Source organism: Ictalurus furcatus, chromosome 3, assembly GCF_023375685.1.
Source record: "Ictalurus furcatus strain D&B chromosome 3, Billie_1.0, whole genome shotgun sequence".
Classification (NCBI taxonomy): Eukaryota; Metazoa; Chordata; class Actinopteri; order Siluriformes; family Ictaluridae; genus Ictalurus; species Ictalurus furcatus.
This window is the reverse complement of record NC_071257.1, coordinates 23,603,367-23,617,611: the sequence shown is the minus strand read 5'-3', so window position 1 is coordinate 23,617,611 and position 14,245 is coordinate 23,603,367. Positions and strand designations below refer to the sequence as shown.

General features: G+C 42.6%; 1 protein-coding gene and 1 pseudogene across 1 annotated transcript; one reads left to right on the top strand and one right to left on the bottom strand.

Annotated features, from left to right (window-relative positions):
• Positions 1 to 539: 539 nt before the first annotated feature.
• Positions 540 to 13,967, bottom strand: LOC128605718 (protein dopey-1-like; annotated as a pseudogene).
• LOC128605837 (kelch-like protein 10) lies at positions 5,167 to 8,010 on the top strand. The gene has a single exon (XM_053621615.1). It carries the CDS (start codon positions 5,255 to 5,257, stop codon positions 7,034 to 7,036), a length of 1,782 nt encoding a protein of 593 aa, XP_053477590.1. The 5' UTR covers positions 5,167 to 5,254; the 3' UTR covers positions 7,037 to 8,010.
• Positions 13,968 to 14,245: the final 278 nt, after the last annotated feature.

The following is a 14,245-nucleotide window of genomic DNA, read 5'->3' as shown; positions in this document are numbered from 1 at the left end:
ACTAGCCATCCAACATTTTGAGGTTTATCTTGGTGATAGTGCCAAACCCGTTCATGTCTTTACTGACCATAACCCCCTAGTCTTTTTACACAATATGCGTAATACCAATCAAAGGTTCATGCGATGGTCTCTTCTTGTGCAAGGGTTTAATTTAATGATTGCCCATAAGAAGGGTGCCCAAAATGTGATCGCTGGTACTCTATCAAGAGCTTGATGTTATTCAGGGGTTGTTGTGTGTGTGTGTGTGTGGTGTTTTTTTGGGTTTTTTTTGGTTGTTGTTGTTGTGAACCCTTTTAGGTTCACACTTAGGTGGTGGGGTGTTACAACCCGCTATCTTTGGGATGGGAAGCTTTTTTTTGTGTGTGTGTGCTGTGCCATATTTTGTGTGCAGGTCCGAACTCCCTCCCAGAGTTTCCAGCCTGCCCTACTCCCGCTTCCCAGGATGACATCACTGATTGGTGGTCATGTTTAGAGTGGAAGAGGAGTGAGAATGATGTGGGATGTTGGAGGTGGTTACATGTGTGTTTGGTTGTGCTGCTTTATGCTATATTCTGACTGCTGTTCTGGTTTTTGACTTTTGCCTGGATTTTGGACTTGGAGTTTGGTTGTCCCTTTACCTGTTTATCCACCATTGTATATATGTTCACTTGGTTCACTGGCAGTAGGGGTGTGGCTGCCATTTCTTTTGGGAGAGGGTCCTTTTGTCTGTTTTTTGGCTTAGGTAGTTAGGGAAGTACTTATATTTTTTTTAAATTTCCTTTTAGGTAAGGTAGCTACCTAAACAATAGAATTCTTTTGTCTATTATTTTGGCCTTGGCCCACCTTGAAGGTATGCCTGGTTTGGTTCCTTGTACAGTTATATGTATATAATTCTGTGTTTTACAATATAGCACAACCTTTTTTAACAACCTTGATTGTGTTGTCATTCCTGGCTCCCTCATTTTTAAAGGTCCTTCCATTGAATCCCAAGCTGGTTACCCTGTGTGGCCTAACCTAGACTGGACCGTAACAGAGCCCAGATCTAAATCTTATTGAAAACCTGTGGAAGGACTTGAAGAGAGCTGTGCAAAGGAGATCTCTTCACAATTTAACAAATCTGAAGATTGAAAGAGTGGAATAAAATGGGCAAATCAAGATAGTAGGTAAAAGTAGTTAGATATGTATCCAAAAAGACTGAGTGCCATATATATATATATAAAAATAAAATTACATAAGTGTTGGCTTCCAGTAGGTCTGTTTTTACCAGGTGTGTGCTTTCCTCCATGTGTGTGTCTCCCAGACGATGGTGTGTGTTCTCACCTTAGTGGACCCCAGGTTGATGTTGGAGCTTCAGGTGGCGCCGCTGGGTCTCTCTGAGCAGTCAGCCAGGTAAAGTGCACTCCAGAGCAGCATGACTGAGGACATGATGGTGTGGAGGATCAACCGGATACCTGGGCGTGCCTTGGCCAGGTGCTTCTGATCCATACTCACCTGGAGCTGGGTGAGAGAAAACACACACACACACATACACAGAAAGAAAATTGATCACACCCCATGTATACTTCTCAATATAGAAAAGAGTTTATGGAAAAGAGTTTATTAAAAGAGTTTAACAGCTACCCCACCTGGTGGTACTGAGATGATGGGTCGAGCAGGCAGTAATAAATGAAAGCCGTGACTCCCTCCAGCACAGTGAGGATCAGATCAGGAGGAATACACAGCGCCATCCACTGGGGTCTGAAAATACAACACTAATTAAATTTCCCAAAACACACATTTTCCTAACTGCAGTACTTACGCTGGTGCTAGGGGGCGTACCTGGTGTCTGTGATTCCGGTCTTCTAAAGGTACTGCTGGATCAGGTTTTCCAGGTTCCCGCTGAGCTGCAGTGTCACTGCAGCAACCATGCGACTCAGAACCCTACCCATGTAGGGCAGCCTGGCCGTGATAAGGCCGATCCACTGGGGGTGCATCTTACACGCGTGGTGCACTTCCCGTGCAGGTACTGCAGTGACGCCATTGGCTTTTGAGGATTCACATGTTCCACTTCTCCACCCAGAATCTCAAAACTACCACAACCAGCTCCGGCTCCTCCAGCACTTCCTGGATTCCCTGGTCCTGGTCCAGCCTCTCCACTTTCGTCTCCAGGGACCAGGACGTGATGCTCGAGTAAAACAAGGCTCTGAAGAAGGCAAAGGAGCTGCAACCGTATGCCACTGCATCCGTCCAGCTGGTCCTCGGACAAGTCAATGACGCTGTCTTCAGACAGTCCCTCCTCGACGGTGGGCAGGTTGGTTCCACATACACGCTGCTGGTGCCACTTCTGAGCACTAAAGATGGACGAGAGCAGGCAGTGCAGTGCCACCTTCTGCACCTTGCACTTGGACAGCACGTCGCTGATGAAGCTGGCGAACCCTTTAGCTGAGCCGCCCGTCACCTTTGCAAGCTCGCTGAAGAGCAGCTTCAGAACTTCGATGCTGGTCAGCTGCATGGTGCAGTTCCCTGCCAAGTCCTGCAGTGCCGCTGGAATGTGTGCTGAATAATAGCTCATCAGGAATTAGCGGCAGAGTGAGATGATGATCTCCAGGTACATGGCGCTGTGGAAGGAATGGGAATGCGAATCAGGCAATAAAAGTCTTTACCCATGACGGAAATACAATGACGGGCTAGAAGGTTCTGAAGAAGCGAGAGCTGAGGTGTGTAGGTGTTGTTGATGCTGGTGGTCGAGATGACGCTGACGAAGCCAGCGGGAGCCGTGTGCAACATGGGCAGCTATGGCAGAAAGAGCATGAAGAGCCCGAGAGGAATTGTAGATGTGCAGATACAGCAGGACGTGCTGATAAAGGGGGTGGATGTTAAAATGAGAAGGACATGTAGGAGATCAGGACGAGCCCAGGACTCCACAGGTGCCACCGCTAGGAGATCCGATATCACTCTCAATCTCAGAAACCTCACCTTCACCGCAGCTGTACCAATTCTCCAAGTCCAACCTGTCGCCAAAGAAGATGCTGGGGAGACGGTTCTTATCTGCCTGGTTGAACTTTCGACGCTCCTCCTTTTTCCTCTTGTTGTTCTTCACCTTGGGCTTGGCTCCAGGAGCTTTGTCAATGAGACGCTCCATGATTTTACCCTTGAGGCTCAGCTGGGTGCTACTGTGGCTGCGTTTTCGGGACCGAGGGTCATCTGGGTGCAAGCTTAGCTCTGTAGTACCGTATCCACTACTATTTGGAAGTGTGACGATGGAAGGTGAGGAGCTGTGTCTCGAGCATGGAAAACTGTCAGAAATGTATTTAACTCTTAACAACATCAGATGCGCAAAATCGTAAACAAAGCAACAAAACCAACAGCAGAACTAAACTGCACTTACGGTCAGAGCAGCCTGTGTCCCCCAAGCATCCTGCTTCAGGTGGGTCTGATCCAGGTTCTGGAGCCGGAGGGTTGGGAAAGGCCCAGGTCCAGTGGCGCTGAGCCTGAACACGCTGGATGGACACATTATGTGTTTTTGGATGCAGCAGAAGAAGCGGCTCGAGAACTCGGGCGATGTCGTATCTCTGGAGCACTTGACTGAGCCACGCCCGCCCCACTGTGCGCGCCGAACTGTCCCAACAACTCAGACTGTCCAACATGATGAAGAGAGACCTGCGGGAGGTCCGACATGACTGAATTAACCTCTGAATTGAGCTTTTATGTGCACGTCAATGTCCAGTCTACAGAGAGACTCCCTCATGCGCTCGCTTCTATAACAGAGAAGAAAAGCCTCCTCCTTATCACTGGTTCGTAATTTCTTGATAACTGATAAAGCCCACTGCATGTCCTGAATGTTTTATCTCACTTGTCAAAGGTGCGGCTGAAAGGTGAAGACTTGGTGATGTTCAGGTCTCGGGTCAGATGCCACAAAACCGAGAATTTCACATGAGCCTCCAAACGGATTCTCTGAAAGAACGAAACAAAAAGAGGGCTGTTTAGGAAGTGATGCAGACATTTAAACAGATTTGTTCCATGTATATTGATGATATCTTCATGCATATTAAAGAGTCCCACCTTGTCTCTGTGCATGAGCTGGTTACTGATGAGGTCCCGCTGGTGCTGGATGAAGGAATGAGGTTGTGCAGCTGATAGAAAAGTTCCACACTGCACTGATGATGCTGAGGAGTCGCTTCACCCAGCTGATCCCACAACAACACCGCCACACTCTACACCCACCCGAGAGAGAGAGAGAGAACATCAAAATGCAGTGAGGAAGCATGAAGGAGGAACCTTTTATACTAATATCACTCATTACTGTTAAAAAGTTTAAACTATTGAATGGAACAGAAGAACTTAAATTTCTATAAAACACTAGTTTAACCTCCTGGGAAACCGCTCTACCCTGGAAATAATCTAAATTTAATCTGTAGCAATAAATAATTTCAAGACATGTGGTCATGATTCTTACAGAACATTGAGAAATAGTTCCTTTCTACACCTCTCTTTAGATCAAATATTTATTCATCTAACTTGTTAGCTATCCTCATCCTTAATTCTCTCTATAGCAGGAAAAAAAGTGTTATTTAGAGTGTGTAGTGTAATGATATAAAATATCCTATGACAGTTTTTGTAATAAAATAATATCTGTAATAAAACTTACGTAGGCCACACTAAGTAAAGAACACCATTAGCATTTCATTTAAAATTTCATGGCGTCAAAATTATAGCAGCTTTCATCAGTGCAGAACTTATTTCTGGTGTAAAATGGGCTAAATGTTTTAAAAGGTTACATAAAGTGGACAAGTTTAATTACTTTCCTCACCAAAAAGTTGGAAAGGTAATGTTTACCTGTATAAACAAACATTTATCTCTCTATCTATCTATAAAGCTATTTAAATAAACAAATAAATAAATAAATAACAGCCATTGTTAACTATTTCATCATAAATATTTAATCATTTTAATGTAGAATTAATTCCATTTGGGAAATTCACCCTGGGTGGTGGGTTTTTTCCAGGAAAATAAATTGTTCTTTACGTCGGACGTGTGAATTTTGGACATACGCAACATTTAAAGCTGTTTATATACCATTTCACAGAGACCGATCCTGAACTGCAGGTTTCTGTCAGGTTCACTCCATCCTGTATGTATGCATGGTTACAGAATTAGAACTGGAACCTTGGAATTCTTATTCTTCTGAAATCCAGAATCGGAACTCAGTTTAAAAGCTGATCTGCAACACAATGCACATTCAGATTAAAGCTGTTCATTCAGTAGCCCTGACCTGCAGAGAAACACTGGACAGAAAATGAATAAACAGGAAATGGAGAGGAAGGTGGACATGATGTCCTGTAACATCATCAATGAGCTGCGGTTAGAGAAGCAGCTCTGTGACATAGTCATCATGGTGGATGGCGCCGAGTTTCACATGCACAAGATCATCCTGTGCGGCTGCAGCCCGTACTTCAGGGCTCTCTTCACCAACGGCTTGTACCCTCCTGATAAGCTCGGGTACAGCATCCCTAACGTTTCCGCCAAGATAATGAAGCTGATTGTGGAGTACGCGTATATAAGACGTGTTAACATCACGGAGAAAAACATGTGTAACTTGCTGATCACTCCTGATTATCTTTTGGTGAGCAGCCTGGTGAATGAGTGCTGCACATTCCTGAAGGCTCAGCTATGTCCGGAGAACTGCATTAACATCTGGTGTTTTGCTCACTCCCACTTCTGTGAGAATTTGAAACAGCAGGCCTTCCGGTTTGTCTTGCACAACTTTGTGCATATGGTGCGCCCCTTTGAGGAGTTCTTGGACCTGAGGGTCGAGCAGCTGAGCAAGATCATCGAGAAGGACGAGCTGAACATGAAACAGGAGAGCGTGGTGTTCGAAGCCGTCTTACAGTTGATCAAACATGCGCTGTGGAAACAGAAAGCGCACATAGGAGTGTTACTGCCCGAGGTGCATCTGGGGCTGCTGACATACGATTACCCTGTGAACAATGTAAGGAACAATGTTTTAGTGATGGACGGCGTGACATGTAAGCCAATCGACACCAGCGTTCTGATGGGCATCTATGACCTCAACCCGAGCCTTTCTCTCAGCTCTGATCTTGAGATACTCCGCCTGCCCAGCGCCGTTCTGCTGGCCATCGGTGGCTGTGGCCGCAGGAATCCCACCAATTCCATAGAAGCATACGATATGCGAGCGGCGTGCTGGGTAGATGTCACGTGCAACGACGAGAGTCCACGAGCCTATCACGGGACAGTGTATCTGAACGGCTTCGTGTACTGCATCGGAGGATTCGACGGCGTGCATTACTTCAGCAGTGTGAGAAGGTTTGACACCATCACCAGAACCTGGGCTCAGGTGGGCCCCATGCACTCTCGCCGGTGTTACGTGAGCGTGTGTGTGCTGGACGGTCGTATCTATGCGATGGGAGGATTTGATGGCGTCGAACGTCTAAATACGGTCGAGCGATATGAACCTGAGAATGATCAGTGGAGCATGATCACGCCAATGCACGAACGAAGGAGCGATGCAAGCGCTACAGTACTGAACGGCAAAGTGTACATATGCGGAGGGTTTGACGGTAACGAGTGTTTGTTCACAGGGGAGTATTACAGTCCTCAGATGGGAGCGTGGACCCTCACCCCCCCCATGATGATCAGAAGGAGTGGACTGGGCATGGTCACGTACGGAGGACAGGTTTACGCTGTCGGGGGATTTGATGGTGATAATTGGCTAAGCAATGTAGAGGTGTATAATGCTCAGACCAACATATGGAGACAAGGTCCAGCCATGAACAACGAGCGGAGTAATTTCGGCATTGAGGTGCTGGACGATCTCCTGTTCGTTGCTGGAGGAGATAACGGCACTACCACTATGGATGAAGTGGAGTGTTATGATAAGGAGACTTCTGAATGGTTTGCAGTCGAAAACATGATTTTTTTCCGCAGTACTCTGAGCTGCTGTGTGCTGTCTGGTTTACCCAACATGGCCGAGTATGCCGTTCCCCGAGATGATCCCTATGGAGTCCCTCGGAGCTCACGGAGCACCAGAGGCTACCTCACACCTCCTGGCAACATCTGAGATGTACAAATAAACCTCTCCCTTCATCAGCATAGTTTTGTTATCGAGAATCAAATTAAACACTCTGAAGCAGTCAAACTACTGAATTTGCCTTTTGTTTACTCTCTTATGCTGCAAGCCGTTGTACTGAAACTTGTAAAACACAACGTCCCTCATGGAGAAGTGCGATGGAACAGTTAACGTCCACCATCCTGAGATCTCTCTCACTCTCACGCACACACACACACACACACACACACACACACACACACACACCTGACATCACAACAACATGGCGGTGCTCACGTGGTCAGCGCTGAACAGAATTCCCTTCACGTAATTTTTAACGTGATGAAACTCGACTTTGTTGACATGTAGCTTTTGTGTCGTAAGTTTAGGTCCGTGATGTAATTCTGCTGATTTTAGTTTAAAGTCACTAACGTGATAAAATCACTGTAATGGATCATTTTTATGAGCAAAGATGAAGACAGGTGATGTAGATTATACATCATTTCTCTCCGTACATTACATAAATAATTAATGTAGATCTTATTAATATGTTTATCAAACTCAAATATGACCTTGCTCCGAGTATCCACATTTATTTCCGAGCCGAGCCGGAACGCCTTTGGATCGAAACGCCAGAAAACTGGATCTATACTTTCAGAATGCAGCATAATTCCAGCAGATCCACAGCGAGAGACTCTCAAATAATTCTATAAACACACCAGGTTCAATTATACTATGCTAAAAAAAGAGAAAAAACATAAATTAGAAAAAACATGAATTAGGAAAAAAGGACATAAAATAGTGACAAAAAGTAAAGGAAAAGGAGAGAGAGAGGATGAGAAAGAGTGAGAATGATTGAGAATGATTGAGAATGAGAAAGAGAGAGATATGAACGAGAATCAAATAGAAAGAATGAAAAGCAGAAATCAAGAGAAAAAAGTGAGACAAACACACTACATGAGCGACTGACAGAAAAAAGTTAGAAACAAAAAAGAAAGAAGAAAAGAAATGTAAAAAATAATGTAGAGAAAGAAAGAGCAAAAAAGGAACAATAAAAATTATAAATATGAAAGAGAAAGAAAATGTGGTATAAAAATAAAAAAGGTAGGACACAATCGATAAAGAGCAGGAGAAACCGTGGAAAAGAAGAGGAAGGAAGAAAGATAAAGAAAAAAGAAAAGAGAGGGAGGAGAAAAGATTGAGAGAGGGATGAAAGAAATGAAGAAAGAAAGATTAACGTGTCACATTGAAGAAGTCATTTTGTCGGCGATGTGCTTTGACATCCCCTGTGTGAGCGGCGGCCTGATCACGACGGCAACACCACCCTGGCTCGGGCTCATCGGCTGGGCGGAGTCGGCCACGCCTACCCGTTCTGTTGTCACCATGGTGACGGACTGAGTCAGACCCACCAGGGCCATGAGGAGGGAGACCACGATGGCGCGGATGCTGAAGTCCAGCTCAGAGAAACAGTCGTTCATCAGAGACTCGAGCCACTGAGGAGGCGGAGTCACACCGCCGCTGTCTGACATCATCACCATCATCATCATCATGACCACACACACACGTCATTAATAATCATATTATCAATATTAACTATTATTATTGTTGATGTTGATATTCATTTATAAGCAAACATACACCATAATTAGTCATAATAAGCAGCAAATAATAAATAAATCAGTAATATTACATAAAGTAAATCCAGAATAATCATCAGAAAACTTCCAAATAAACAATAATATGCAAATCTGAGAGTAGGTTCTGTTTAATATGCGCTCGATAAATAAAATCATTTTGGTTTGTGACCTTTCTGCTCATCTCTGGAGGGAGAATTTGAGGTTTCCCTCAGCGATGTACACGGGGAAACTGGAACACTCCAGGAAGAGCTGACACACAGCCGTGAACGCAGACACACACTTGATGAAGTTGATGGTACAAAAGCATCTGCAGCTTTTCTTTCAAGAAATCTGTCCATATTCTTTTGCACTACACACACAGTGTCACACGCTATTTATTATAATAAAAAACACGCATACGTCACGCATACCGATGTTGACGTGTGTATTCCAATATAATTTTTTATTCATGTTGTTGTGCATGTGTGTCTGTCTTATTTCTGTGTCTGTGTTATTATTTTAGCTAGTTTTCATTATATATATATATATATATATATATATATACAGTGAGGGAAAGAAGTATTTGATCCCCTGCTGATTTTGTACGTTTGCCCACTGAGAAAGAAATGATTGGTCTATAATTTTAATGGTAGGTTTATTTGAACAGTGAGAGACAGAATAACAACAAGAAAATCCAGAAAAATGCATGTCAAAAATGTTATAAATTGATTTGCCTTTTAATGAGAGAAATAAGTATTTGATCCCCTCTCAATCAGAAAGATTTCTGGCTCCCAGGTGTCTTTCATACAGGTAACGAGCTGAGATTAGGAGCACACTCTTAAAGGGAGTGCTCCTAATCTCAGCTTGTTACCTGTATAAAAGACACCTGTCCACAGAAGCAATCAATCAATCAGATTCCAAACTCTCCACCATGGCCAAGACCAAAGAGCTCTCCAAGGATGTCAGGGACAAGATTGTAGACCTACACAAGTCTGGAATGGGCTACAAGACCATTGCCAAGCAGCTTGGTGAGAAGGTGACAACAGTTGGTGCGATTATTCGCAAATGGAAGAAACACAAAAGAACTGTCAATCTCCCTCGGCCTAGGGCTCCATGCAAGATCTCACCTCGTGGAGTTGCAATGATCATGAGAACAGTGAGGAATCAGCCCAGAACTACACGGGAGGATCTTGTCAATGATCTCAAGGCAGCTGGGACCATAGTCACCAAGAAAACAATTGGTAACACACTACGCCGTGAAGGACTGAAATCCTGCAGCGCCCGCAAGGTCCCCCTGCTCAAGAAAGCACATATACATGCCCGTCTGAAGTTTGCCAATGAACATCTGAATGATTGAGAGGACAACTGGGTGAAAGTGTTGTGGTGAGATGAGACCAAAATGGAGCTCTTTGGCATCAACTCAACTCGCCGTGTTTGGAGGAGGAGGAATGCTGCCTATGACCCCAAGGACACCATCCCCACCATCAAACATGGAGGTGGAAACATTATGCTTTGGGGGTGTTTTTCTGCTAAGGGGACAGGACAACTTCACCGCATCAAAGGGACGATGGACGGGGCCATGTACCGTCAAATCTTGGGTGAGAACCTCCTTCCCTCAGCCAGGGCATTGAAAATGGGTCGTGGATGGGTATTCCAGCATGACAATGACCCAAAACATACAGCCAAGGCAACAAAGGAGTGGCTCAAGAAGAAGCACATTAAGGTCCTGGAGTGGCCTAGCCAGTCTCCAGACCTTAATCCCATAGAAAATCTGTGGAGGGAGCTGAAGGTTCGAGTTGCCAAACGTCAGCCTCGAAACCTTAATGACTTGGAGAAGATCTGCAAAGAGGAGTGGGACAAAATCCCTCCTGAGATGTGTGCAAACCTGGTGGCCAACTACAAGAAACGTCTGACCTCTATGATTGCCAACAAGGGTTTTGCCACCAAGTACTAAGTCATGTTTTGCAGAGGGGTCAAATACATATTTCCCTCATTAAAATGCAAATCAATTTATAACATTTTTGACATGCGTTTTTCTGATTTTTTTGTTGTTGTTGTTATTCTGTCTCTCACTGTTCAAATAAACCTATCATTAAAATTATAGAATGATCATTTCTTTGTCAGTGGGCAAACGTACAAAATCAGCAGGGGATTAAATACTTTTTTCCCTCACTGTATATATATATATATATATATACACACACACGCACATTTTAACATTTTAGAAATGTTTGAAGGATTTTTACACGGCACCCCTGCTCTCTGCTCCAGGGCGCAGTATCATGGCTGACTCTATGCTCTCACCTCAACCTCCTAACATGTTGGGATATGCGAAGAAAAAAAATTCACTGTGCTGTAATGTATATGTGATCAATAAAGGCTCATTATCATATGGTATCATATCGTATGTGTGTGTGTTACATAAAATATTATAAGTGGCACAAGTGAAAAAAGGAAAGAAAATATAAAAAGTATATATACACATACATACATACATACATACACATATACACACACAGTGCCCTCCACTAATACTGGCATTTTCTTTCCTTTTTCACTTGTGCCACTTACATAAAATATTAACATATGTGTAGAAATACTTTACATAAGAACTAGTAAAAAGTATTTGAATCCTACCTTTACACAGAGGAATAAAGACCAGAGTATTTATCCCTGAAGTGCTGTAATACACTGGCAGATTGTAAATGTTGTGAACAAAGTAGAGGAAGCCCGCTTGTATTTCTTGTCATTCAGGTTTCCCTCGTCATCTATTCAAATTCAGATCAGACCACAGGTTTTGTTTTTCAGTTTCACTTTCTTACAATTTGCTGGATGCTTCAAAGCAATGGTTCATTGGCTTCAGTGTGACATACAAGATGGCAAAGCCTTGACCTAAAAGACGTGAATTTTTATCTTGTCCGACCTTCAAAGAAAGATTAGTATTTTTAATTACTATGGAAAATCAATTCAATTCAATTTACTTTTATTTATATTCTGCTGTTACAATGGACCCTGTCACAAAGCAGCTTTAATCAAATGTAAAAAAAAATTAATAGTATTAAATGAAATTAATTTACGCCAAGGTTTCCCCGAGCACCGAGCACCGGAGCAAGCAGCGCACTCAGCAGCCCGGAGTGCGACAGTGTACACTTCAGGGTTTTTTCACACTGACTGGCTGTGTCCGAAATTGTGTACTGTGACAGTATGTACTGAACTCGATGTAGAACGTACAGCACGGCCATTGAAACAGTACATACTAATCAGTATGTGTGTGTATTATTAGTATTATTATTTTATTTATTTCTTATATACTTTTTTATTTAACATATAAAGATCACAGGGGATACACATCACGAAAAACACTTAAGAGAACAGCATAAGAAACTCGAGGTAGAGCAAAGCAATGAAGTACATTTTCAAACAAGATACAGTAAACAGAGATAGTTTACAAAAAAGAAAAAGTAATTCACAAAAACATCTAAAGCAATAGAATTGAACATATAATAAATAAATAAAAATAAATATAAATAAATAACATGAAACTGTCACCTTCAGGAAATCAGGAGGTAACTCTTATAATGAAACTATATTTTTTTCCTCAACAGAGAATGTGTGTGTATTGTGACTACAATCCCGGACATAGTACATCTGCCATGTTGGAATTGTCATGTGACCTTCGACGTCATCATACACAAAACTCTTAAAGGGATCACCAGATTAAAGCAAGCGCACTAAAGGCAAAATGCACATCAGGAAAGTTAACTGAATGAGTAATTTAATACGGTTAGTTTTAACAGACTGAGGTAAACTCATTTCCATTAGCTTGGCTGGCTAAAGCATGATGGATATCACAAAAAAGGTTTCAAACACTGTGACAACTGTTTTCTTTTTAAACCTTCAACAAGTTAACAATTTATTCAGGTATTTGAAAACAGGTCCTGTTTAACCAAGGGTTAATACTTAAAAAGAGCTGACACGTTGTCTTCCTTGATTTTTTTCTCAGCTCGTCCACAACAGTCCCATTGCATTATGGGATTGTTTGACTCGCATAATGTCCATCGGTTGCATACTGCAAAATCACAATCCTTTGCTGTCTATAAAGAACATTAAAGCAAGACTACAGTATGCCAATGAGCATATAGGCAAAGACCAGACCTTTTGGAATAATGTGCTCTAGACAGAAAAATCAAAGATAGAGTTGTTTGGCCACAGTACAGCTTTTCAGGAGAAGCACCTCATACCAACTGTGAAGCACAGTGGTGGAAATGTTGTGGTTTGGGGTTGCTTCACTACCTCAGGGACTGGAGAGCTTGCTTCTGCATCATATCAAAGAGTGCTTCAAGATTATGTGAGGCCATCTGTCTGAAAATTTGAACTGAAAGTGGACCTTTCTACAGTATCGTCAGCCTCGGGCATGAGCAGAGCTTGGTAGGCCGTCTCTTAGGCCTTGGGTAGGGACATGGTTTGGTAGGCTGTCTCATCAACTTCAGACAGAAACATGGCATAGGAGGCTGTGGCATTGGCCTCCTACTAGTACATGGCTTGGGAGGCATTGCCATCACCCTCAGACAGGAACATTGCCTGGGAGGCAGTTCCGTCGCCCTCAGACTGGAACATGGCTTGGGAGCCCGTCTCGTCTGCCTCAGACAGGTACGTGGTCACTTTACTGCCCCGTGTCTAAATCAATGACTTTCAATGGGAGCATTCACACCTACGCGTTTTATGTGTGCCGTCAAAGCATCGCTATTTTTTATGTCGAGGGATTCTTTTTTTGACGTGATGCGTTAAAAACTGGCCAACAGATGAGATTCGTACTTTTGGTCACGTGTCCAGAGCCACTGAAGTTACATAAAAGTACGACTTGATAGCGCTCACGCACAAAACCATTTTTCCGAAAGTGAATGAAACAGAAAAAGAGCCTGACACGATATGATGTTGCTGTCTTTTATGTCTGAACACCAATAAGTTTTTAATAAACACCACAGTGACTACAAAAAAGGAGGAGTTCTTGTTCTATTAAAACATCTTTACTAGCATCCACCATTTTGGTGAGAGAGTGAATAAATGACATACCCAAAATAAAATGCGCACTGCTCATGAATCCTTCTGGCTACACACAAAAACAAGGACTCTTTGAAAGATGACACAGAGTTCAATACTCAGCATTACCCAGACTGCTACTAGCACATTATATAGACAGATAGATAGATAAATAGATAGCGATATTGATATAACTATCAACCAATCAGCAGATCGTTCAGAAGATGTGTGAATTAATTGCAGGAAAGAGAACAAAGGAACAGAAATTATGCTACTTAGTATATAAAACAACGCTGAAGGAATTAAATAGATTGCTTGGTCACATAACTCACGTATATATATATATATATATATATATATATATATATATATATATATATATATATATATATATATATACACACACACACAGTGGGGGAAACAAGTATTAGACGTGTCCACATTTTTTTCAGTAAATATATTTCCAATAATACTCACATGAAATTTTCACCAGACATCAGTATTAACTCAAGAAACCCGGAAGTATAAAGAATTCACAACATTAAAGTCCATAAATAAAGTTATG